The sequence below is a fragment of the Dama dama genome, chromosome 27, assembly GCF_033118175.1.
Source record: "Dama dama isolate Ldn47 chromosome 27, ASM3311817v1, whole genome shotgun sequence".
NCBI lineage: Eukaryota > Metazoa > Chordata > Mammalia > Artiodactyla > Cervidae > Dama > Dama dama.
In genome coordinates this window covers 57,074,661-57,101,950 of record NC_083707.1, presented here as the reverse complement: position 1 = coordinate 57,101,950, position 27,290 = coordinate 57,074,661, and the positions used below count along the sequence as shown (strand labels likewise).

The 27,290-nt window shown below is 46.3% G+C and overlaps 1 protein-coding gene across 6 annotated transcripts in view; it reads right to left on the bottom strand.

Moving 5' to 3' along the window:
- The window catches only part of NEDD4L (NEDD4 like E3 ubiquitin protein ligase), a 365,586-nt gene that overhangs the window by 243,561 nt on the left and 94,735 nt on the right, over positions 1-27,290 (bottom strand). For all 6 annotated transcript variants that reach the window (XM_061131047.1, XM_061131038.1, XM_061131046.1 and 3 more), the window contains exon 2: positions 9,503-9,576. In XM_061131047.1, the coding sequence (XP_060987030.1) occupies positions 9,503-9,576 (74 nt within the window). The remainder of the gene's footprint in view (positions 1-9,502; positions 9,577-27,290) is intronic.

The following is a 27,290-nucleotide window of genomic DNA, read 5'->3' as shown; positions in this document are numbered from 1 at the left end:
TCTCCACCAGCTCCAGCCACTCCACCTCATAGGAACATGGGCCAAGGTGTCTAGGTTGCTGAGATTTTTTTTCCAGAAACCTGTTTTTTTAATATGAAATTTCCCAAACCCATTGCTCAAAATGTTTATTTTTTTTAGTGTACCACGGCTCATGGTGGCTCAGACAGTAAAGAATCTGCCTGCAATGCAGGAGACTTGGGTCTGATCCCTGGGTCAGGAGGATCCTCTGGAGGAGGGCATGGCAACCCACATCAGTATTCTTGCCTGGAGAATCCATGGACAGAGGAGCTTGGCGGGCTACAGTCCATGGGGTCACAAAGAGTCACACACAACTGAGAGACTGACACTTTTCACTTTAATGTACCGCAGACCAAACAGAAGTGCTTCTGGGTTCAGTACAGAACCCCTATTAAACAAAGCCTGACTCTATACAAACCCTGGCCTCACTGCATCCTAGAAGCACTGGAAGTTTAGCAAGGGGACCCTCAAGGCACTTACGGACTGGAGGTTTCTCCATCTGTTAAGGGAGAAAAGTTCTTTTGTTTGCTGTTTTCCAAAAGGGGCAAAGGAAAAAACAACATCTGATCTTTTGGGAGAAAAAGCAAAGTAATATTTAAAATGTACATGTCTCTAGTGCCAAACTGTTCCTTCGCCCATTTCTCGTTGGCCACCTGGGGGCAGATTTAATTTGACAGTGGAGGGAACAGACTTTAACCCAGGGATGGATTTTAACTCCATCAGTTAGTTACAGGACAACCAGATGCTGGGTCCTGCCTGATCAAACAGCATCCCCCTTTCCTGAACTACAGGAAAGTAGTTGGATTTGATCAAGCTTTCAGATCCAACTCCTAATGTACAGGAAACCCAGGAGAAAGAGGAACACAGTCTTTGATACCACGGGAAGCAATCAAATGTGTCAGAGAGACAAAGTACTGATCCCTCAAGATCATTCAAAAAGGGGAGACAAGACTGTTCTAGAACAGGGTCTTAAGAGACCTCATAGCTAACTGCAATACATGATTCTCAACAGAATTCTGGGTTAAACAGCCCAATTGTAAAAGGCATTTCAGGGCCTTTTATCTGGAGGAATTCAGATAATGGACTAGGTAAGACAGTCCATCAGGCAATTACTGTTAATTTTGTGAAAACTGCATGGTGGTTAAAACGAAAATGTTCTTCACTTTTGTTCTTGCCTTTTTCCCCCTCCCCTAGAGATGCAAGCTGAAGTGTTCAGGGGCTAAGTGTCACGATGTCTACAATTCACTTTAGAATACTTCAGGAAAAAAAACAACAGACGCAGCCAATGTAGCAAAGTGTTAACAACTTATACCTAGGCCGTGGGGATGGGGGTGAGCTGGTGCCACAGAGCTATCATTACATGGCATTATATCCCCATCAGTCTCAGCTGCTAGTAGATGGAAGGACTCTGGCTACATCCCTCCAATGTCCAAGTCCGTACGTGTTTTAAATTTCACCAGCTGCCAAGAGAAAAAATAACAGCAACTCAACAAGTATAATGTGAGGCTACCAGCTCAACACACAATGGAGAAGAAACTGTACTAAAGAAGCAACTTGACAATGTGTGTCTGGGAGCCTCCCACACAAAAACTTTTATAAAATTCTCTCAGTAACCTCAGATACCAGATGACACCATCCTTATGGGAGAAAGCAAAGAACAACTAAAGAGCCTCTTGACAAAAGTGAAAGAGGAGAGTGAAAAAGTTGGCTTAAAACTCAATATTCAGAACACTAAGATCACAGCATCCGGTCCCATTACTTCATGGCAAATAGATGGGGAAACAATGGAAACAGTGAGAGACTTTATATTTTTGGACTCCAAAATCACTGCAGATGGTGACTGCAGTCATGAAAGTAAGACACTTGCTCCTTGGAAGAAAAGCTATGACCAACCTAGACTGCATATTAAAAAGCAGAGACATTACTTTGCCAACAAAGGTCCATCTAGTCAAAGCTATAGTTTTTCCAGTAGTCATGTATGGATGTGAGAGTTGGACTATAAAGAAAGCTGAGCGCTGAAGAACTGATACTTTTGAACTGTGGTGTTGAAGAAGACTCTTGAGAGTCCCTTGGACTGCAAGGAGATCCAACCAGTCCATTCTAAAGGAAATCAGTCCTGAATATTCATCGGAAGGACTGATGCTAAAGCTGAAACTCCAATACTTTGGCTACCTGATGCGAAGAGCTAACTTGTTGGAAAAGACCCTGATGCTGGGAAAGACTGAAGGTGGGAGGAGAAGAGGGCGACAGAGGATGAGATGGTTGGATGGCATCACCGACTCAACGGACATGAGTTTGAGTAAGCTCTGGGAGTTGGTGATGGATAGGGAGGTGTGGTGGGCTGTCGTCCACGGGGTCACAAAGAGTCGGACATGACTGAGCAACTGAACTGAAAGGTGGTTTGTCTTCACCAAAGCTGCTCAATTTGAAGAGCAGCTTTGTGATCCCAAAAGCATTTCACCCACCCTAACCTCAAATAAAGACTCTGGTCATAATTAAGGAGGAAAAAAGGGGAGGGTAAATCTAAAACTTGCATTAAATGTTTCTAATTCAGTTACTGCTTAAGCCTATGACTAAAGGTTAAATGTCTCAAGATACAAGCTTAACTAAAAAAGAATACAGTTTGAAACCCCAAAGATATTTTAAGTTAAAAATAAACTTAAAAGATCTTACTTAGCAAAGTACATCTATCTGAAGTCTAATACTTGATGGTCTTTCTCCCTCTTGCATGCTCAGTCACGTCTGACTCTTTGGGACCCCATGGACTGTAACCCACCAGACTCTTCTGTCCATGGGATTCTCCAGGCAAGAATACTGGAGTCGGTTGCCATTTCCTCCTCGAGGGGATCTTCCCGACCCAGGAATCGACCCTGTGTCTCCTGTACCAGCAGACGGATTCTCTACCACTGCGCCACCCGGGAAGCCCCCTAATACTTGATGATATTCACTCACAATTCTAGGAACTTGGTTAGCTGCCATCACACACACTGGCTAGTTCTTTAAATATGCTTTTTAAAAACTGCCTGGTCATCAAACCTAACAGTTATCTAATCCAATGGCCCACCTAACAATCTGAACCTCGGTCTCTCAAGATGACTATTAGCCTACCATGGGAAAGAGCTCTGAAATCAGATAAACCTGGATTCAACTGGTCCCAGCCACTCACTAGAGTGGTTTCATCTTGGGCTGATGACAATGCCTCTGAACCCCGATTTCCTCACCCAAAAGATGGAGACAGTTATCCCCTCTTCGTAAACTTTAGGCAGATTCTGATGACTTCATATCACACTGCAGGCACTGGGCCAGCCAACTCCAGGAGCACTCCAAACAGTCTGTGAAAAATGTACGTTTAGAGCCCAGACGCGCAGCTCAGAGCTCTCAAACATACTGGTAGTACATAGACTTTGCAGCTTATCTTTTTTGCCTCATTTTCCTTATCTGCAAACTGGAAAGAACAATAGGGCCTGCAGCATAAGGGCTTTGGGGAGAATCCAGCCAGCTCTGTGTAAATAGGTCAGGTCATGCCTGGCACGTAGGACACAATCAGTAAACAAAGGCTATCGTGACTCACTCCCCGCCTTCCTCGTACCCCATTTTAGGAAAGCATGGACCCTCAACTGCACACATCACTGTGGCCAAACACCACATCACAAAGTGCCTAAGTCTACGGCCGTACCACCCTGAACACGCCCAATCCAGCCTGGTCTCCGAAGCTAAGCAGGATGGGGCCTGGTTAGTACTTGGATGGGAGAATGCATAAAGGCTTCCCAGGAAGTCAGAGTTGTCCCACCTCTCACTGCTGGTGAAGAGCCCAGCTCACTGGTCCCACTTTTCCTGTCTGGACAGACGGCCACATGCTCCCCAACCCATGACTCATGCCCTTTGCCCCATCCTGACTCTAATAATGAGGGTCAAGGTCAGGGTCTTGACCTTCCATCGCAGCCCCAGCTCAGCCTCACGCCCCACACATAGAGCTTTCTAGATCCACTGCCATGAGGAAGTGTGCTCCCTTCTGTGGGCTTGGCCGCGGTGATTCTGCAAGACATCAGCATCTAATGGAGACCCTCCACCTGCCACCCCGCCGGCCCCCGAGATGGTCTTCCGACACCAGCCTCTGTGCTCCCCCGCCTCACTCTTCAGAGTCCAGGCAGGCTCCCTCCACTGGTCTATACAGACCCTTCGTGAAGATGAACAAAATGAGCTGATGGCACCTCCGAGAATGAGAAGAAAGGGACCCTTCCTCCAGGCTGGCCACCCTGCACCAGCGCTACAATCATCAGACTCTACTACTGAAGCCAAGCCAAGCCAATTGCCCTGTGCCCGATCTCTGGGCTTATTCACAAGAATAAGAGCTACAGCCTCTGTGCTGAGATGAGGGATGGCCGGGGCTGGGGGGGGGAACTGGCAGAGCCAGGATGGCCTGGGGACAAGAGTCATTTCCTCCCCTTGGGCTGGGGAGCCCAGCAGAGGTGTTGCCACCTGAACCGGAGCTGGAGAGATGGGAGAGTGGCGCCAGGAAGGATGTGAGCAGACCCCAGGCCGAGGGGAAGCACCCTCCAAGGCAAGAAGCAGCACATTTTGGGCATTCAGAGGACTGTGGGCTTTCAGTGAAGGGTCAGGAAAAGGAGGGGAGGGGAGAGAGGAGGTCATCGTTCACTCCTTCTTGAGAAGCCACGATGTGCTGGTACCATGTAAGGCGGGGGGAGTCAAAAATAAGTAAAAATAAACCCTCTCTGTCAGAAGTTAAAAATGGAGTCTGGGAGAAAGAATCAGTTATAAAATGACAGAGCGATGCACACAGTAGTCCTTCCAGGCCGCAGGGCCTATGGAAGCATGTGACCTGCTAGGGGACTCTGGGGGATCAGAGGAGGTGACGACCAGCTGGGTGCCTGGCAGGTGAGGGTGGGGGCCAGGGGGCTGGGTGGGCGGCGGCCCAGGTGGGCGGCAAGCTGACCGGTGAGGGCTTGGCACATGGCGTCACCCAGGGACGGGAAACCACCACCTTAGCAGTAAACTGGGTTTTCAGCGCACAGGTGGGGGCGGATCAAACCACACAGGAAGGGCTACCTGTCTAGGTCTGTGCCTCAGCTCAAAACGCTCTGCGGCAGGCTGGGGGGCCAGAGGTGTGGAGGTCAGCGGGTCACTCGAGGAAGCAAGTAGCAGCAATCCGTCCAGTGGCACGGCGTCCAGGGAACCTCCTGGAGGGCAGTGTCTCCTTGACCCTGAAACACCGTGCTAGGTCCCACGAGGACCGCCCATTTCCAAAACAGAAGTGGGAACCCTCTGGATGCAGTGTTTTCAACATGATTTTACTTCCCTTTTGATGTGTCACTGGCATTTTACACATGGCCTACTTTTGGAAAGAGCCTGATTTTCTTTTGCTCATGCTTAAAAAAAAAAAAGCCTTTCAAAAAGCTCACACAGCATGTTTATCATAGTACGGACCATACAGACAGGTGTCTCTGCCTTGGGTGACCACTGTCTCCATCTGGACCCCAGGTCCTGACGTCCCATCTGATTCAGCACTTGTTCCACACAAGGGTGTCCCTGTTTAGATGACAGATGATAGGTCTGCCCTTCTTCCCCTGAAGGCTGGGTCCAAAAGAAGACATCTTTCTCTACTACGGCTGTTTTCCACACACATCAACGACTCAGAAGTCCCAGGAGAGCAAGAACTCAGATATCATCTTCCAACAAAGGCCCTTTGAATAAAGTGAGACTTTGCTGGACGGAAGCTGCAAAGTGACCCGGTGTCCTCGGCACTGGACTGGGAGGATTTCAGGTGCAGCTGCGTCGGCCACCCAAGCCCGGAAGCAGGTCCGGACACTGGTCCTCAGGGCTGCAGCCTCAAGCAGCCTCCGAGGGGCTGGGAGCCCCCACCCTCGGCAGGGCACTGGTCACTCCCAACAGCATCACCTACTACGACCAATGCACCTGCCCCTCCCCCCACCCACCGTGACCCCCCACCCCCATCCTCAGGCCTCAGACAGCCTCCTGTGACTCCAGACCGTAAACCCAAATCCCAACAGGTCCAATCCTGTATCATTTCTATCACGTCCAAGTTTCCGACAATGCCATTTATGAAAACTGTGCTTCCTCCTCCACCCATCAGGGTTCCCAGCTCCTACCCAGCCCTCCTTCTGTGAAGGGAGACCTGGGGTCGTGTAAGAAGAGGTCCCCAACCTTCCGTATCTAATGCCTGATGATCTGAGGTGGGCTGATGTAATAATAATAATAATAAAGTGTACAATAAATGCAATGCACTTGAATCGTCCCCCAATCCATCCCCCTCATCCCTTCCCCCTATCCATGGAAAAACTCTTCCACAATACTGGTCCCTGATGTTAAAAACATTGGGGACCGCCGCTGTGAGGTGCAGAGGTGGAGGGGACATTCAGTGACAGGGGCTGGGGAAAGGGGGCCTGCCGGGGTGTGGTTCAGAGAAAAGGGTCTCACTCCGGGGGACAGCAGAGAAGGCACTACAGCGTCGGCCATGCTCACGGCTGCCCCCTACCCGGCTTAGGACACATGACTCTCCCGGTGGACCAGAGTCACCCCGGGGTTCTCTCCGACCCCAGGAAACTGCTCTCCTCGCTCCCTGCTTTCCGCTAATGTACCATGACGGTGATGACTTGAAAGGAGGTGCTCCAGATTACGTGGAAGAAGCTTCAGGTCACCGGGCAAATGACAGGGTTCGAGCCGGCGCCCTTCTCCCGGGAGAGGCCAGCGGGGGGTGGCCCCGCTCGGCCCCCAAACCCACCCAGGGCCACCCACTCACTGGCAAACAGGTCTTTGGAGAACGGTGGCCCCTGGGAGAGAGCTGGCCCCTGAGAGAGGGGGAGAGGGAAGGAGGGAGGTGGGCGTGTGCGGAATTCATTGAACTAAGACAGCGAAGGGCAGAACCGGATTCAGAGCTTCTGACTCATTTTCCTGGAACCCAGTCCGTGAAGCCGAGACACTATTTCTCTTTCCACTGAACATCCTGAGGCATTATTTGTAACTCCTCTCTAATCTGTCCCCAAGAAATGATCCCTTCTCTTCTCATAGAAATGATAACAATTCAAGGCTCAGCTCTGCTTGGCTCTTATAATACTTGGAGCTCAATTCCGCTCCAATTTTAACCTCAGATCTTCTGAACAGGCTGAAAAACATCATCTGAATCCATTTCAATTTTTTTTTTTATGAAGAGTTTTGGATAAAACAAAAACGAAAATGAATTTAAGGAAAAGTGACTGAAATTTTCCAAATCCAGCTTCTTCCTTCCAAACCCTAACATTTGATGCAGAGTCAGTGAGAACGATAGGCATTTTTTTTTTTTTTTGACATAAAACACAATCTACTAGTCAGTGTGCAAATACGGAACGTGAAAAACCAACCGGCCCAGTTCTGTTCTTGATGCTGGTGCGTGTTAAGTAGTAGAAGAAAGATACTAAAAAGTAAGAAGCCTCTGTCTCCAGTAAATGTCTCGTTTAGTAAGAGGAAAGTGAAACGGTTCAGGCACATGGTATACTGCTCAGGGGGCATCACAGTCAAATGAGAAAGAAGCTGCAGGCGAGATGCATCTCCCCGCCCAACACCTGGAGCTCAGGCTGAAGGCAGCACCCCAGAGCGCATCATTTCCTGGTGAGACAACTCAGAAAGCTAACCCTCAGTCAGTCATTTCGGCACACCAAGGCATGAGAGATTTCTTTTTAATATTTCCCTGATATTGGACATGCATCATTTTATCTATTTGTAGGAGATACTCCAGCATCAGTTTCAGGGCCCCACAATAAAGCAAATATCATCATACACTGAACCACACAAACTCTGGCTTCCCAGTACGTATCACATAGTTGTTTTTAGTCTATTAGATGTGCAATAGCTATATATAGTCCATATATTAGTTATTTATAGTCTGCTGGATGTGCAAAAGCATTCGTTTTTTAAAAAGTGTAAATACCTTAATTTAAAAATATGTTCTTGCTAAAAAAATAATGTCAACCATCGTCTGACAACACACAGTTGCCACAAACCTTTCATTTGTTTAAAAGAAAAAAAAAAAAAACAGTACTCTGGGAAGTGCAATAAAGTGAGATATGCCTGGATTTCTTGTTGGTCATTTCGCCAGTAATGACAAGTCATTAGTAACCTATTGATTACTTTGCTAAATAAAACTCAAAGCAGGCAAGGTGTGACTTCTTCCCTGGGGATCCAGTGGCTAAGCTCCACGCTCCCAGTGCGGGGGCCCGGAGTTCGGTCCCTATTCAGGGAACTAGATCCCACATGCCACAACTTACAGAGTTCTCACACCGCAACTAAAGGTCCCACACACTACAGCTGAAAAAAGATCCCGCATTTCACAACTAAGACCCAGAGCAGCCTAATAAACAAGTAAGTATTGGAAGGAAAAAATCAGGCCTGGTAACAGGACAGCATTTAGAAGAGGTCTGACCAACGGCAGTCAGGGGCTTCGGCGGGGTATGGGAGGATGAGGCAAGCTGGACAGAACGAGCCTCGTCACGCAGGGTCTCCAGGGTCAGGCTGAGACCCGAGCATCACCACGGGTCACCGTCCCGGGGGTGCAGACAATGAGCCAGGGTTTCGACAAGGTGACTCCAGCAGCCAGCATGGCCCTCATGGTTCAACCCCAAGGGGTATCCAGCATGAAGAGGGTGCCCTGAGAGGGGGCCAACGATCTGTTCTAGCGCCACTGGCATACATGGTGGGCAACTGGTAGCCCTTAAGGATTTAAGAATTAACCTTTCCTGTTTCCATTAAACAGGGAAGATAAATTAAATCAACTTCTGCTATAACCTTTAGGCCAGAAGTTCAAAAGGGCTTTCTTCTCCGAAATCTGGAACAAATTCTAGCTTCCAGCAGCTCCAATCCTCACTCTGCTCCCAGGTCTTATAACTTATGGCAACACACTGTCAAGAGTCAATAGGGCTGACTGAAAAATACAGGAATACCAGGTGCAACACCCAGAATTAAAAAGCTGAAACACCCCCAAATGATCAGGCTGCCAGTGCTTCTGTAAATGACACAGGAATCACCAAATCTCTTAATTCCAAAATTACACATGTCAAAAAATACCCAGTTCTCCCAGGAACAAAATGATCCTTTGTTTCCCTCAGCTAGAGTTGATTTAAAAAAAAAAAAAAAAAAGCCAACAGGAATATATTAAAATGAACACAAACATATTCTCAAACTTATTTTTCTGCTGCAGAAAAACAGAAACATCTGCATCTAATTTCCTCATTAAATCAACCCATGGGAAGGCCAAGCGAGCCCAGCTGAGACCAAGGTCCATACCCCTGCAAGAATGTGGGCCCTGAACCAGTCATATCTGCATTGCCTACTTAGTCAGAATCTGGTAGAGCAGGCAGCAATCTCTGCTTTAAGAAGCTGCTCCCCCTCCCTCTGGGTGATTCCCATGGATGCCTGAATTCAAAAAGTTTTTGCTTAAACTCCATAAACCTAAACAACAACGAAGCAGACATACCTGGCTCCGAAGATGTCCTTCTTGGCGAGATCGATTCCAGAAACAACCTTCACTCTGAGAATACGGGATTCTCCCTGTGGGAGAGGGGAAAAAATAGATTAAAAAACTGACTTTTGATCCATCATTTTCACAAAGTCAATCCACAAAGTCAATGATTCCTCTCCAGTCTAGCGGTGGGATCTGGAACTAAGCAATGCGCGAGCCTTCCTTAGACTAAATTCCAAAGGCAAAATTCCTGCTCTGAGATCCTACAACCCTTAGAATACACTGCAAAGATTGAATAAGCAAGTGGATGTCCTACAACCCTCGACATTTAGAGCAACCAAGTTAATTAAGCACAAGTTTAATTCAAACTAGGTCATGTAGATCAATTATTTCTACTATTGATGGGAAATATCTCCCAGCTGGAGCAGGAACACAGTTGCACACATGAAACCACTGCAATGAATGCCCAAGTGCAACAAGACACCATAAATTCCATAAATAATTCCTCCTTTGAAGTTAACGTACATGTGTGTGAGGGCTGAGAGAGCAATTTCACATGGTAAAAATCTCTTCTCAAAAATTACAGTTTCAAAATGTCAGTGTTGGCAAGCAAAACCCCAATACCACTGTGCAGAGGGGGGATGTTGACTGGAACCCCCAGAGGATGGATACCGTTAAAGGAAAGCAGTTCATCTCCAGGCCGGTCCTGGATGCTGGCTGAAGCAAATGTGTGATGTAGCAGCAGGAGGGTGAGGGGACTTGTGAGGAGAGGGGAGAAGGAGGAAGGGTCTGCAAAGCAGTAACTCCTCCCAAAGACCAACTCAGAACAGCTCACCTAGTTATGCACCTGTGGCTGATGTGGTGGCAACAAAGAAGGGACAGGGTGACGGAAACCAAGATACAGTCAGTCACGGGCACAGAGAAGACGAGGGCTCTGGTTAGAAATCCCTTGTTGCACAGCCTGTGGGGTTTCGGAAATCCTGGACAGAGTACTGGACTTTCCACCAACTCCATAGGGGGCTCAGAGGAACCCTGACTGGGTTCTAAGGAATAAGATGAGCCCTGCTAATGGCAGTGCCCTTGAGTTTAACATTGGGTGAATGTTCTTACATTGGACAGACCTGCTCTGCAAAAAACATACATTTTAAAAATCAGAGACCATTTCTATGAATAAATGAATAAAAATAAGTTTAAATTAAAGGATACTTAGAATTTTTTATGAAAACTGATGCATTCATCAGTAAGCATGAATAATTGTTCTAAGATTTAGGGCTACAGCCATGAAGACAGACAAAACCTCTACCCCACCCCGCCCACCTTTTAGTGTTGAGTGTGTGGAAACATGGGGAAACAAATCCAGAGGGTCTGAACACATTAAACTTTTGTACACACACCGGTTCAGTAAACAAATTCTCACCTAGGAATCGATCCTAAGAAAATAAACAGATACGTGCACTAAAATCCCAAAAACCTAGATAAGAGTCATCAAGTCATTTATGTAAAAGACACAAAAGTAGACATTTAAATATTCATGGCAATTTCATGCAGTGGGCTATAGTACTGTCATTAAAAATGTGTGCACTCTGTGAAGATCTTCATTCATCCCGCAAGTATGTATTAGGCAGCCAGGGTGTGCTGGACTCATTACCTGAGGATATAGATGGGAGCAAAATGAAGCTCCCCCCACCTAAAGGAAGTCACAGTCTAGCGAACAGAGAGGTGGGGTACAAGCAAATCCAAACAAACAAGTCAGATGATTTCTGATGGTGGCGACTGCTCTGACGACAACAGGAAAGTTTAAAAAAAAAAAAAGCAACCACGTTGAGGGAGGGAGGGAGGAGATCTATGACTGGGAGCTGGCGAGGTGACATCCGAGCTGAAAGCTGAAGAAGACAGCAGGTGATGGGCTGCGGGGGGTTCAGGCAGAGATGCTGGCAGCTCCCATCGCCTCAGAGGACAAGTCCAAGGGGAGAGGCTGGGGGGCCGGGGCAGCAAGGCGAGTAGGGTCAGAGGGCTGTGGGGCCAGCCTCGGTGTGGGTGTGTAGGGGGCACAGAACTGCAACCACCTTTGGAAGGTTTCGAGCAGGACACTTGACTTCAGTTGCTGGGGGACAGTCACTTCAGGGGATGGAGACCAGGAGCAGGGAGACCAATTATAAGGAGATCTGGAAAGAGAGGGCGGGGTTTCACACACGGTGGAGATGGAGAGGGGGCCAGATTTTGCCCACAAAGTTATGTTTAAAATAAACTATTTGGTTTTTTGTTTTTTTTTTAAAGAAAGTTAAAACGGTTTATACAACTGAGTTAGAGACCAGCACGTTGTTGAACACGCTGTCACCCCTGTCGACTAAGACTGGCAAGTAGACTACATTTCCCAGCACACCTTGCAGTTGGGTGCGGTCATGTGACTACGTTCTGGCCAATGAGACGTGGGCAGAAATGCCGGCTGCGTTTTCCAGACAAGGTCCCTAAGACCCTCCCACTCACCCACCTCCCGTCTCGTCCCTCTTCCCCTGCCCAACGGAGAAAATTCTGAAGGCCAAGAAGGGGGCGACTCTCCTGCCTCACTCTGCCCCTTCCACCTTCACCTGCTGACCCTTCCCGGGCAGTGAGGGGCAAACAGACTTGCATAGCTTATTCTTACTGAAAGCTGCAGGTTGCTTTAGCAGTTAGCCTGCCCTCACAATACAGTCTCATTTGAGAATAAATGTCAACTATATATACAGGCACACGCAAAGCCCTAGAAAGGGTGACGATAAGAATGATCATCTCTGGATAACGGATAACTTCTTTTTGCTTGTTTGCATTTTTTTCCTTTTGAAACATTAAATATTTTTGTTTGGAAACTACATTTTTGTAGAAACTTCAGAAAATACACGGAGAAGGCAATGGCAACTCCAGTACTCCAGTACTCTTGCCTGGAGAATCCCGTGGACGGAGGAGCCTGGTAGGCTACAGTCCATGGGGTCGCTAAGAGTCGGACATGACTGAGCGACTTCACTTTCACTTTTCACTTTCATGCATTGGAGAAGGAAATGGCAACCCATTCCAGTATTCTTGCCTGGAGAATCCCAGGGACAGAGGAGCATGTTGGGCTGCCGTCTATGGGGTCGCACAGAGTCGGACACGACCGACATGACTTAGCAGCAGCAGCAGAAAATACAAAAAGGGGAAGAATAGAAAATTTAAATACAGGCTCAGGAATACTTCCATACTTTCCATATTTCTAAAATGAAGAAATCTTTTGTCCCAAGAAAACACAGCTACATGTTGTATTTTAGCCAACTCGCAAAGGCATAGAGGTGTCTATTTGGAGAACATGAACAGAGTTCTCATGTAATATGGAGTCAACAGCTGGGAGATAAAAGGGGAGAGGGTCTTTATTGAGCGCTTCCTATTTACAAGCTGTGGTTGCAGGAAATTTCACTTCACCCTGAAGTTTAGGAGCAGGAGAGCAGGAAAGAGAGTGCTACTCTAAAAAATAGTTTTTTACACACAGGTTTCAGACATTCAGTAAAACTTCTTATCTTTGCTTCCTCTCAATAACAAGGTTGCACACAGATAAGCAGCCATCGCCACTCTGCAAGGAAACACATGACCAGGTATATGACTCATTTATCAGATGCAGTGGGCCCCACGCCGAGCGGCTACACTCTCTGAAGCATTATATTACTTTCATAAAATCTATGCGTGACATTTTAGCCCCTAGTTATGACTTCCCAGAATCAAATATTTAACTAAGGTGGATTATGACAATGAAGATATTATCTGGAGATAGATTGTATGAGGCAGAGAAGAAGTGGGGTCAGATAACCCAGGCTTTCCCATGACTTTGAGGGTTCCTCCCATTCTGTTAAATCAACTGTCCTGCATTGTTATTTGGTAACAAGGATGATTCTCTGCACTTGACATGTTATTTCTCCCTCCCACTTAATTTTCTAATTCTTCATCGAGACATTAAACAAGATAAGGTGCTCAAACCATAAAACGGATGGCATTCTGAAAGCTCATTTTGTAAGTCAGTTGTTTACAATTCAGTTCAGTTCAGCCACTCAGTCGTGTCCAACTCTTTGCAACCCCATGGACCGCAGCACGCCAGGCCTCCCTGTCCATCACCAACTCCTGGAGTCCAAACTTATGTCCATTGAGTCAGTGATGCCATCCAACCATCTCATCCTCTGTCATCCCCTTCTCCTCCTGCCTTCAATCTTTCCCAGCATCAGGGTCTTTTCTAATGAGTCAGCTTTTCACATCAGGTGGCCAAAGTACTGGAGTTTCAGCTTCAGCATCCATCCTTCCAATGAACACCCAGGACTGATCTCCTTTAGGAGGGACTGGTTGGATCTCCTTGCAGTCCAAAGGACTCTCAAGAGTCTTCTCCAACACCACAGTTCAAAAGCATCAATTCTTCAGGGCTCAGCTTTCTTCACAGTCCAACTCTCACATCCATACATGACCACTGGAAAAACCATAGCTTTGACTAGACGGACCTTTGTTGGCAAAGTAATGTCTCTGCTTTTTAATATGCTGTCTAGGTTGGTCATAACTTTCCTTCCAAGGAGTAAGCGTCTTTTAATTTCATGGCTGCAGTCACCATGTTCAGTGATTTTGGAGCCCCCAAAAATAAAGTCAGCCACTGTTTCCACTGTCTCCCCATCTATTTGCCATGAACAACTCAGTAGCCTGCTCATATAAACTGTGTGTAAATGATGACCAGATTCCCATGCCCACCCACAAAACCTCTTAAATACATTATCTATCAAAGTGGTTCCTTTGGTAAAAATAAACCTCCAGTCCGACTCAACACAAGACACAAGAATTGACCTTTTCTCCTGTGAATCTGCCTTGAGAAGGTGAACTTTTATACTTTATTTCCTATTATATTTTATTCCCAGTTCTTAACAATGGCAAATGATTCCCACCTCAAAAAGGTGGTACCTGGGTTGGGAAATAGTGGTCTTACTTCCACAGGGATCCACTGTGACCCCACATATCACACATACCAGCTGTCCATGCAGACAAGGAAGTCTGGCACCAGGGACTTACCTCTTGATTGTTCTCCCCTAAATTAATTTATGTCTTTACCTTCCATATTCTATAGTATATTTGTAGTTCTAGTTATTATCTAGTTACTATTAACACTTGCAGTAAACACTCTAGATTAAAAGAGATAATTGATAATTCTGCACCTAAATTAATTTATGTCTTTACCTTCCATATTCTACAGTGTATTTATTGTTCCAGCCATTATCTAGTTATTATTAACACTTGCAGTAAACACCCTAGATTAAAAGAGATAATCGATAATTTTGTACTGCTCAAGTACCTAAGTTATATATACATCAACTAAATTTAGTTGCCTTAAAAAATAAAACGACATGTGGGAAGTGTCCACATAGTACCTGCTACCCAGGAGATGCTGCTAATCTCTGCGTTTCCATCTGGCTCTTGCCCCACCTAGGAGACAAGATCCGGTTCCGTGTATTTTTCAAAATCTCCTGCACCGGCCCATCACCTCACCGTCTCATCATCTCCAACTCTTGCTATATCCTGTCCTCTTTACCTCCTTTCTGCCCTTTCTACCCCAATTCCTGTCCCCTAAACCTGTTCCCCTATTCACTCTCTTGAGGGGTTCCCTGATCTCACAATGCTGGTAACATTGATCTCTCTCCCTGCGTGTTCTCCATTTTGACCTAGTGATGCACTCGACAATAAAAAGATGTGTCGGGTGATTCATCTTCAGGCACTTTGCTAGCAGAAAGGAGGAGCACAAATCTGAGCAAGACAATCTTCTCTGCTACTTGGGGCCTAGCAGTCAGCTGTGGAGGTTCGACACGCACATACCTGAAATACACCTAGAACCCAGGGCTGACACAGCGCTGAAAGATATGTGTGATGGGAACAAACGGAGCACAGAAAACAGGAGCAACTCAACACCAAGATGACATGCCCAGCTCAAGCTCACATGATCATGATGACAGCAAACGCCCCGACCCACAAGACCATCCGAGGTAGCTGATCATCAATGTCAGCCCGACACATAACATGTGAAACAAGCAGAAGTCCCAAGATAGCAGTTGTGGGAAAAGCTGCAGAAACATCAGATCCTGCACAATCTAAATTTCTTAACTTCTACTAGGTTACGGCCATTCTTCTATCCAACAAATAGGAAGAAGTGAAAAGGATGGCCCTCCAGAGCAGCGTCAATTTGAATGCACAAGGTGACTGACTTTCAGAAATTATGTTGTGTGGCTTTAAAATAGATCCACAAATTCTTGAAATTCCTTGAAGAGGAAGGGCTTCATTTCTCTCCCTGGCAAGGGGTTGGACTTAGCCACGTCTTTCTAATAAGACTATGGGGGAGGTAACAGTGTGTAACTTTGAAGACTGTGTCATAAAAAGCACTGTGGCTCACTCCCTCTCTCCTATCATTCATTCAGGGGAAACCAGACACTGCCATTTGGTGAGGACCCTCAAGAAGCCTGATGAGAGGAGAGGTCCCTGGAGGGAGGAATGGAGGGCTCCCACCGATAGCCACGTGAATGAACCTTCTTGGAAGGGGGTCCCCCAGCCCCAGTTAAGCCCTGTGATGACAGCCCTCCTGGCTGACATCATGACTGCAACGTCATGACAGATCTTATATGCCAGCAAGGCATGAGTCAGAGGCACCCAGCTAAGCCATTTTTGATCTCTTGACGCACAGAAACTATGAGCTAATAATCCTTATTGTTTTAAGATGCTAAATTTGGGGATAATCTGTTACACAGCAATAGAGAATTGACATGCAGGGAGAATCCCACGCAACAATGGGCGTCTAATTTATCTCCTTGCTAAACTGAGGTTTTCCAGTGCTTTGGGACAATATCTCAATACAAGAAAAAGAAGTAAAGGCTACTGCCGTAAGTCATAAATCACTGTTGCCTTTTTCTTTTCTCTTGTTAGACACTCATGTTCTCAACCAAACCTCATGGCTGCACTAATATGGCCTCCACTAGCTATAAAAATCTATTTTAAATGTAATTAAAGTCAGTTAGAATCCAGTTTCTTGGCAGCACTAGCCACATTTTAAGGGCTCAACAGTCCCATATGCCTAGTGGCTACTGTACTGGACAACAGAGAGAACGTTTCCATAATCACAGGAAGTTCTATGGGATGGTGCTGCTCTAAGGGCACCAATTCAGGGCAAGAAGGGAGCAGCATCTGAATAATGTCCTGAGACAGGGAAGACAGGAAGGAAGGATGGGAGGCAGTAAGGGGATGCTATTCTTACCCTAATTACAGCTTAGAACACAGCAGAAAAGTTAAACTATGGGACGCAGCTATCCGGAAATGAGAGAGGCATTATGGTCATCACATGTTCCAGGGTCAGGCTCTCTTTTGAAAGATGAAAGACCAGCATGCAAATTACATGCTTATCAATTAAGAGCTGTGAAGACTAATAAAGCAAATACTATGGAGTATAGCATGGTTTTCCTGTATCAAGACATTTACAAAATCGTTATACACGTAGAAGCATAGCAGCGATGGTGATTTCACAGCCAGTGTGATGAAGATCTGGGAGTTTTAGCTGATGAGGCCAGAATCATAGCAAGGTTTCAAATCTTGCAAAACATTCACAGAGAAAGCACTTGGGAGGCAAGAAAAGAGGTAGAATGTCAACAGGGGTTCTCGGTCCCTTTAAGGGAATTATGGACACCCTGGACCACGGAGACAAAAGGCTGGTGGGGACTGAAAACAGTGGGTAGAGCTGGGGTGGCCGACCTCCCTAGAGGGAGCCAGTCCAGGTCCCAGGGATGCCCTGCAGGAGAAGGAGAAGGCAAGACCATGGGAGGGAAGTCGGGAAACAGCTGGACTTGGGCAGACTGGCTGCAACCATATCTCCTGCTCCAGAAAAGCACGGTTGTTGCAGAAGACAACTAGACAACGAGACAACAATTGCACTAGAATCGCATTTGAGCACGCATACGATTTCTGTCACTTCTTCAAGCCAGTTCTGCATGGCTTGATAGATGCAGGTCTGTCTGACACTCTCCTTTCCACCCCTCTCACCAAACACTGTTTTGACTATTATGCCCTTAAAAGTGCTGGAATTACATTTTCACTCAGCGACAGCACTGGATGTCTGTGACTTCTGGCATTCCCAGTGGTCATCCTAAGTTCCTTTATAGTCACCGATATTCTACATCTTTTCACCTGGAAAATCCATCGCTGAAGAAGAGAAGAAGGAGCAGACGGCCCCAGGGGTCAGTGCGAGGCTGAGGAGTCAGCAGCAGTGCAAGGTCAAGGTCAGGGACAGCCTACTGACACGTGCATTTCCATGGGCCTCGCAGCTAGCATGACTCAAATGCTCGCCTCAGCAAGAATGCAACCTTGTGGATAGGTTTTTACACTGGCTCTCAGTTGGAAATGTTAAATCCTCCAATGCCGAGAAACCACAGTAATTCAGTGATGATGGGGGGAGGCGAGGAGGGCGCCTGTGAACAGCATCCATGGGACGAAGGTGCTGGCGAGAGTCCCACTAAAAGCACCCAGTCACTCTCCTCCACTAATTAAAAATTCTCTTTTTACCAGAAGGACTTGGTAAAACTCCATGTAAAAGGTCTTCAAACAATCCACTTATCAATGGCCTTTTTGTTCCAAACTTAATCATAAGACAGGAAACATTTTTAAATTCCTTCCAGATTGCTAAGACAAGAATTATCTTGTGTTTCTAGTTCTAAAAATGATAATAAACAATTGCACTTTGTTGAAAGCCAAAACTCATAGCTCCAAGTCTAAAATTATATATATATATAATATACATATTTGTATTTAAAACAAATAAAAGAAGGCTGAGTGTCGAAGAATTGATACTTTTGAACTGTGGTGTTAGAGAAGACTCTTGAGAGTCCTTTGGACTGCAGGGAGATCAAATCAGTCAATCCTAAAGGAAATCAACCCTGAATTATCACTGGAAGGACTGGTGCTAAAGCTCCAATACTTTGGCCACCTGATGCAAAGAACCTGACTCATTAGAAAACACCCTGATGCTGGGAAAGACTGAAGGCAGGAGAAGGGGACAACCAAGGATGAGATGGTTGGATGGCATCACAATTTGAGCAAGCTCCAGAAGACGGTGAAGGACAGGAAAGCCTGGCATGCTACAGTCCATGGGGTCGCAGAGAGTCAGACGTGAATGAGCAACTAAACAACAAAAATACACATATTTTAAAAATAATTCTATACACTCTTTCTGGCTGCACCACATGGCTTGCAAGATCTGAGCTCCACAATCAGATATTGAACTTATGACCTCGGCAGTGAGAGCATGAAATCCTAACACTTGGACCACCAGCAAATTCCTTCAAGTTCTCTATTTTTCATGGTAGTCATACCTGACCTCTCTCACGATAAAGTCTAGATTTCTCTGTGGAGTGTGTAGCTTGGCCAGGAGGAACCAGCAGAAGGTTTGGGTTTCAGGAGGCAGAGACTCCCAAAAGCCCCAAGAAGACAATCCCCAGGTGAACCCCCTGGCGCCAGATCTGACCCTCATCAAGTACGATGGGAAGCGGGACTCATGTCGGAGTGCCCAAGAGCTCCCAGCAACTTGACGAGGGCACATAGGAGCAAAGCTAATTTTAAAAAATGCAGTGTTGCCTGTTAGATTTTATTGTGAGAAAATGGCCTGCTGTGTGGATTTGAAGACACAGGGCTGGTATCTTGACTCTAATTTGCATCTGTTCAACTTGCTTTGCTGTTGTTCAGTTGCTAAGTCATGTCCGACTCTGAGACCCCATGGACTGTAGCACGCCAGGCTTCCCCGTCCGTCCCTAGATCCAGGAGCTTGCTCAAACTCATGTCCATTGAGTCAGTGATACCATCCAACCATCTCATCCCCTGTTGCTCCCCTTCTCCTCCCCCCCTCAATCTTTCCCAGCATCTGGGTCTTTTCCAATGATTCGGCTCTTCGCATCAGGCGGCCAAAGCAGTGGAGCTTCAGCTCAGTCCTTCAAATGAATATTCACAGTTGATTTTCCTTAGGATGGACTGGTTTGATCTCCTTTCTTCTCCAGCACCACCGTTCGAACGCATCAGTTCTTGCCTACAATTAGTCAAGTGACCTCAGAGAGTAATGAGTGTGACCTCAGAACAAGGGCTTAGTTTGAAGACCCCAACACGGGTTGTGCTCATCTCTGCAACAGGGTGACCCTGACACTACCTCTGAAGCACTCAAGCTCCAGGACAGGCCTTCAGAGAACGGCCCCAAACAGAAACCCCTCCGAGCTTTGATTTCCTGTGCTCCAGATGGCCCATCCCCACTCCCCTCCCCAGGCTGTCCTGACCACACACAACTTAGAAGGTTTCCCTTCCACAGCAGGCGACCAAATTCCAGCTCTGACTCACGGAGACAGCACCCAAATCACTGCCACTGGAACTGTGGACGTTCCCAATCCCTTTGGCCACATACTTGCACATAATTTCTTGGTTTGGTCCCACAAAGACTTTATTCGCCACCAGATGAATCCTCACAAGGTAACTATTCCTAATTCCTAGAGAAGTCTGAAGAGTTTAATAAAAATAATTGTCCACTCTTGGGCTACAAGTAGAAGCCTTCTTGTGCTAACACTTCCTGACTACATGGAGTCAGTCTGTCTATGTTGGAAAACAACTAGGAGACCCAGAATCCTGAAACACAGGCATGGAGGTAGCAACGAGGCCATCCGGGCTCTGCAAACTGGTTCCACCAAGTGTCCATCCCATCATGAAAAACTGAGGTAAACTGCTGGTCATTTCAGAAATTACAGAACCACAGATGGGCAAAGTTCCCAGCGTTGAAAGAAGTTATGAATCACATTATAAATTCTACAGACTGGGCTGATGGCAGCTTCTCCCTCCGCCAGCACCACCAATTTGCTGCTATTTTTTCTCAGATCTCCTTCTTACTTGTCTTTAGGTGTCAGCTTAAATATCACATTTTCTGAACATGTCCTTCCAGGTCTCCGAGACTCGGTAAGTCACCCCTACAAGAAGTTCCCACAGCACCCTACATTTCTCCTCTCACCATTTTTGGTTGCTGGCTTTATAAAATTAGCTATCACAGCCAATGCCGGGAAAGACTGAAGGCAAAAGGAGAATGGGGCAGCAAGGGGTGAGATGGTTAGATAGCATCACTGACTCAGTGGACATGAATGTGAGTCAACTCCAGGGGACAGTGGAGGACAGAGGAGCCTGGTGGGCTATAGTCCATGAAGTCACAAAGAGTCGGATATGGCTGAGCAACTGAACAACAACATCATGGCCAAGGATGATGCTCTTGGAGAGCAGAGGCTAGACAGATCTTGGGAAGTGACAAGAAGAATGGTCCACAGGTAGCCACCCAAGGCCATAGAGACACGAACCACCCTCTCCCCTTGCTCAGGACTGTCCTCCTAGACTCTAGCAAAGAGCTGGGCATCCTCCACGTTTCCAGGGGGAATGAATCAATGATAATTCATCCAAATTTCTAGAGTGAATTGCTAAATATTTTCTGGACATTTAGAAAAGAACAATCCCCAGTGAAGATTTGCTAAGAATATATGACACATGCACGCTTATTCCCTATTCTGAGAAGGTAAAAAGTTCAAGGGCACACTGCATTACTAGTGGACATGGACCCTGGCCAGCCTTCAACCAGAACACTCTGTATTCTTCTAGACAAGATGATGACGGGAGGGTGAACTGATGCTAAAGTAAGGGTGGGGCTGAGTTGCATCTGGCTGCTAGCTCCTATCCAGAGCCTAATCACTGGAAAAGTCCAGGGGGCCCCCAGGGCTTATGTCAGGGGGCTCTTATGATTAGCTCCATTCTGGGCCACATCATGAGCTGGGAGAATTTGGAGGAGGTTACTGACAGCAGGCTAATCCAATTTGCAGCTGATACACACAGCCAGATGAAAGGTCAGAAGGTAGGGTCAGAATCCAAAAGATTTCATCAGAATGGGCGTTGAGGCCAAAGCTCAAAGGATGGAGTTTTACGGCGCTGAGCGCTGTTGTGTGCTTAGCCGCTTAAGTCAATGCAGAGCACAGGGTGGAAGAAATAGGATGGGAGAGCATCACAAGTGCAGGTGGGGGGGGGGGGGGTGTTCCTGGGGGTTTTATTTTGTCTTCAGCACTGTATGTCTCAAACTCTGTGACAGTGTAAACCACATGCATTAGTCCAAGTCCTGAGTCGGGAATGTCCACACACCGTGCCCTGGGCCAGAGGTACATGCAAACCCAAGAAGCACGACTTGGGAGGGAGGTGGTTGCTCAGTTTCTTTTTTAAGTAAATAGGACAAAATCTATGTGCTGGAACTCTGAACAACCGTAAGAATGAGGATACTGTCTATGTACAGATTTGAAAATCCGAGATGTACTGTCACATGAAATGACTAAGTGGAGAACACGCAGGGTGATGCCACTCTCTACACAGAAAGGGGACAGGAGACATGTATATGCGCACACACGTGAACGATGTGTTTGTGTATCACAAAGTAAACTCTGAAAGGACACCAGAAAATGGTACCACTGGCTGACTCTGAGGACAGAAATAAGATGGTTAGGGACAGAGGCATGAGAGAGAAACAAGACAGGCACACACAGACACACACACACACACACACACACACACACACACACATCTTACTGCAAGGCCTTCTTTATGCTTTTAATTTTAAACCACTTACACATATTAACAAGTCAAAAAATTGTTTTTAAGTACCCAGGATAGTTAGTAAACGAACATCAGAGGAAGACTTACAAATGTTTAAAACCTCCCCCCTGCCCCCTGCTTTTAAAAAAAAAAAAAAAGAGCAGATTCTTTCTCAGGAAGGCAGTGGGTTTGCAGAAACCAAGTCCTTCTATTCTGAGGCTGCGGAGGACAAACATTGACCCCAGGAGTGAAAGCTGCAGGAAGGCAGATGCGCCTCGATGAGGGAGGAACTTCCGGCCATTAATCCTGGTCAGATACAGAGCAGGGGGCCTCCCAAGGCCGAGAGCTGGCCAGTTAGTGCCAGAGAGAGAGCGAAGACGGGATCCCTGCCAGAAGGACCGCCAGGGAGGGAGCAAAGGAAGCAGCTGGTCCCCAGCTTCCCTTCCCAGCTCTGAGACATGGCCTATTTTAGACCGGCATATGGGGGGCCAAAAACTCATCTGAGATTTATGCAAGATCACACACCACCTGAAGCATGTACACGTAAAACTTCTCTAAGGCAAAACCCAGGAGTAAGAATTACAATCCCGTCCACCTCACAGGGAAACACAACTGTTGATACACCTGGATGCGTCCTAACTCTCAGCCAGTCTCAAAACATCATGAATGAAATAACCATTAGAAATGAAAGAAGGATTTCCCTGGGGGTCCAGTGGTTAGGAATCCACCTGCCAATACAGAGGACACAGGTTCGGTCCCTGATGGGGAAGAACCCACATGCCACGGAGCAACTGAGGCCTTGCACCACACCTGCTGAGCCTGTGTGCTAGAGCCAGCGCCCCACAGCTGGAGAGCGGCCCCCACTCACCACCGCAACTGGAGGGGGCCCACGTGCAGCAAGGGAGAGCCAGGACAGGCAAAAATAATAAAGAAAACTTAAAGAAAAAAGAAATGAACGAAGAGCATTTGTCAACAGTATCCTTTTTTTTGGGGGGGTGGGGGGGGTCTGTTTGTTGATCTGACTCCACAAAGGGCCGATGGCGGCTCTAACTGGCTCTATGTGTGATGTTTAAAATCCCTTCATGAAGAACAACAACACTTCTACAACAGGCTGGTCCCAGAATCATTCCAAGAATTAACATCAGGGAAAAGCCAGGTAAGAGGGCAGCAGGTCACTGATTCCAGGAGTAGCCAGAGTTAGCGTGAATGCTGCAGGAAAAGCTTAACTCAAACAACACGGAGAAGAAAAGTCACCAGCTGCAAAGGGAGAGTCGAGGCAAGTCTCGCCCGGGGAGACACTGCCCGTGGAGCTGGGCTGACCAGTCTGAAATTAAGAGGCCATGGGACCCGGTGCCACAAAGCTTGGAGAGCTGCAGGCGTCAACCACGGGATCCTGGAGGGGGTGCAAGGTTAAGGGCACCTGTGTAACTGTCAAGGCCAGAGGCGACCCCTGCTACCTCCCTCCCCTCTATCATCAACTGAGGCTAAAAGCCAGCACCACACCGTGAGGGATGCTTACCTGTAATTTATCTCCGAGGAATCAGGACACCTGAGACAACAGCTTCAGGGTCACTGCAGCTTCACGTTTAAAAGGAGACATGCATGCTGGCTGAACTGACCTCATGTCGGGCAGAACCACTGCTTCTAATAGCTGGGCTTCCTTAAAATGTGCAAATGTGTGTTATCAGATTTCACATTTCAGCTGAGCCTCATTACCCAGCAATGCCACGTTATTACAAGGACATAACTCATATCACCAACTCATTAATGAGATAGCGACTCTGAAAAATGCTATTTCAGAGCTTATCAGAATTGTGCTAAATTTTTTTCCAGTTTCCTCCTAAAAATACGTAAGATTATTTTTAAATCGGTGCTAACTGTGATTTTTTTTTTTTAAAAAAATATTAAAGTCAAGTTCTCCAGCTCTTTTTTCAAACTACGAAATAATCTCAACTACCACGTGGGTGTGTGCTGCTTCAAAAAGAGATAGCCAAGTAATGCCAGAACGAAAGTCACAAACGTATGTTACTTCCAACACAGGGCTTTCAAAGGAAAAGGAAAATAAGAAGGTTCTGGAAGCTTTTTTTCACACAGCTGCAGGAGGCTAGATGGTGTTAGGGTGCTAGTTCTCTGAAACACCATATGAAATACATTTTAAAATATTTATTCCTTTTACAGTAATATTTTATGAAGTTTGATTACTTTCAAATGGTCCTAATATGGATTTCACATAATATAGGAGGGAAGAAATTTCAATATGAAGTTCAAACTTGCTTTCATGTGTTTTTTCTACCTTCAAATGTACACATTAACGCATCTCCCTTTACCTGAAGAGCGTCGGAAACATAGGCCCTCATAAATATTTGATGGGTAACTGGGTATTGTGAATAACATTTGGCTGCTCCACTGGCAGCGCTTCTGAACATCTGGCAAACTGCAGCTTCCTGGTTCCAGACTCAGGGCTGGGACTCAGCAGGTGTTAAAAGTTAAGAGGTGTGATTGTCACCTAGTTCAGCCCCTGTGGTTTCAACACACAACCCCCTATTTTCCTCCTCATGCCCAGTCCTCGGTCTCAGAAACAGAGCTTTATCTGAGAGCAGCAGCAGGCTCTAACGAATCCATCAAACAAACAGGCAGGGCTTGCTCTGCACGGAAGTGAGCTGTTTCCATGGAAATGGGTAAGGGGAGGGCCGTGCGCACAACGTTTTCATTTTAGGGAACTTTTCTTGGACTTTTTAAAGCCTTTTTTAAGGCCCATGTCTCAGGCCCATTTCTTTTTAAGAGTTTTCTTTTTTTTTTTTTTAATTGCATAGTTGCTTTACAATGTGTTAGTTTCTGCTTTACAACAACGTGAATCAGCTATAGGTATACATAGGTCCCCTCCCTCCCACCCCTCTCACAGAGCACATATTTCATTCATTTGATCGATCTGTTTCTATTTGATGCTATTTCTTTCTATAACTGGAAATTAATATTTAATTTTAACACCAAGCACCTCACACTTGGTTTGACAGTCAATATGTCACTCATCTAGAGCCAGACATCCTGGAATTCGAAGTCAAGTGGGCCTGAGGAAGCATCACTACGAACAAAGCTAGTGGAGGTGATGGAATTCGAGTCAAGCTATTTCAAATCCTAAGAGATGATGCTGTGAAAGTGCTGCCCTCAATATGCCAGCAAATTTGGAAAACTCAGCAGTGGCCACAGGACTGGAAAAGGTCAGTTTTCATTCCAATCCCAAAGAAGGGCAATGCCAAAGAATGCTCAAACTGCTGCACAATTGCACTCATCTCACACGCTAGTAAAGTAATGCTCAAAATTCTCCAAGCCAGGCTTCAACAGTATGTAAACCATTAACTTCCAGATGTCCAAGCTGGATTTAGAAAAAGCAGAGGAACCAGAGATCAAATTGCCAACATTCACTGGATCAAAGAAAAAGCAAGAGAATACCAGAAAAACATCTACTTCTCCTTTATGGACTACGCCAAAACCTTCGACTGTGTGGATCACAACAAAGTGTGGAAAATTCTTAAAGAGATGGAAATCCCAGACCACTTGACCTGCCTCTTGAGAAATCTATATGCAGGTCAAGAAGCAACAGTTAGAACCAGACACGGAACAACAGACTGTTCCAAATTGGGAAAGGAGTAGGTCAAGGCTGTATATTGTCACCCTGCTTATTTAACTTCTATGCAGAGTACATCATGCGAAATGCCAGGCTGGATGATGCACAAGCTAGAATCAAGACTGCTGGGAGAAATATCAATCACCTCAGATATGCAGATGATACCACCCTTATGGCAGAAAGTGAAGAAGAACTAAAAAGCCTCTTGAGGAAAGTGAAAGAGGAGAGTGAAAAAGCTGGCTTAAAACTCAACATTCAAAAAACAAAGATCAGGGCATCCGATCTATCACTTCATGGTAAATAGATGGGTAAACAATGGAAACAGTGACAGACTTTATTTTCTTGGGCTCCAAAATCACTGCAGATGGTGACTGCAGCATGAAATTAGAAGACACTTGCTCCTTGAAAGAAAAGTTATGACCAACTAGTCTGCATATTGAAAAGCAGAGACATTACTTTGCCAACAAAGGTCCGTCTGGTCTAAGCTATGGTTTTTCCAGTGGACAAGACTTTAGTGACTGAACAACTCCCAGTGCATGGAATTCGATCCCTGGTTGGAGAACCAAGATATACCACGTGCTGGGGTGGGGGGGATGTTAAAAAAAAAAAAAAGGTGGGGGGGAGGGTGCATCTAAGACAGAGTGTCCCTCTAAGCATTTACCCAGGAAGGGCACTGACCGCGGAGTTCTCTGAGCCTCAGTCATAATGCTCCTTGCAGAGGTGAGGTGTGGGGCTCTGAGAGTCTGAAAGGTGGTGTCTAGTGGCAGGTTCCTCCGCAGCTGCGATGGGACAGGAGGCGGCACTGGGGCTCCTTCGAGGGGCCTGCCCGACCTGGGCTGCACTTGCCAGGGAGTGAGTTAAAGCCACTCCCCTCTTCCCTGTCAGCTGGCGGTGGAAAGTCACCTCGGGGGCAGCCAGCACTTCCACGTGCTCTCCAGAACCACCGGTGCCCTTGAGTTCCCCAGTGTTATCTCACCTTTAATGTTTAGTATACTCGCCTAATGGAGATGGCTTGCACGTAAGGAATTAATGCCTCTTGGTAAGACTCCTCCAGGGGGAGGGCGTTTTATGTTCCTGGGGCATTTTTAAATTCTGTGGATTCATCCAGAGTCACAGCAATTTGACACAACCTCGAGATTCTTCCGCTAGGATTTCAATGCTAACGCGGTTGCCCTAGTTTACTTCTTTCTGAGAGGATTTTGCTCAGACCTCAGGGGTGTGAACTTTTGTGAAGAAGCCACTAAATGGGTCTGACAGATTTTCTTAAACGGAGATGTTGCTTGGGGAAAAAATTTTTTAGAAAAATGCACAGATTTAAAATTGATGAACACTGTGGAAATTATGAATTTGTTTTCTTGAAGGAAAAAGAAATGGGCATCTGTAAATGTTTCTCTTAAACTTTATAGTGAGACATGAAACTTTACAGGGTATGGTAATTTATGCAGTTTATCTGGGTAAAGCTCTTTTTTTTTCTTTTATTGAAACGCAGTTGATATACAGCATTGTGTCAATGTCTGTTGTACAACAGAG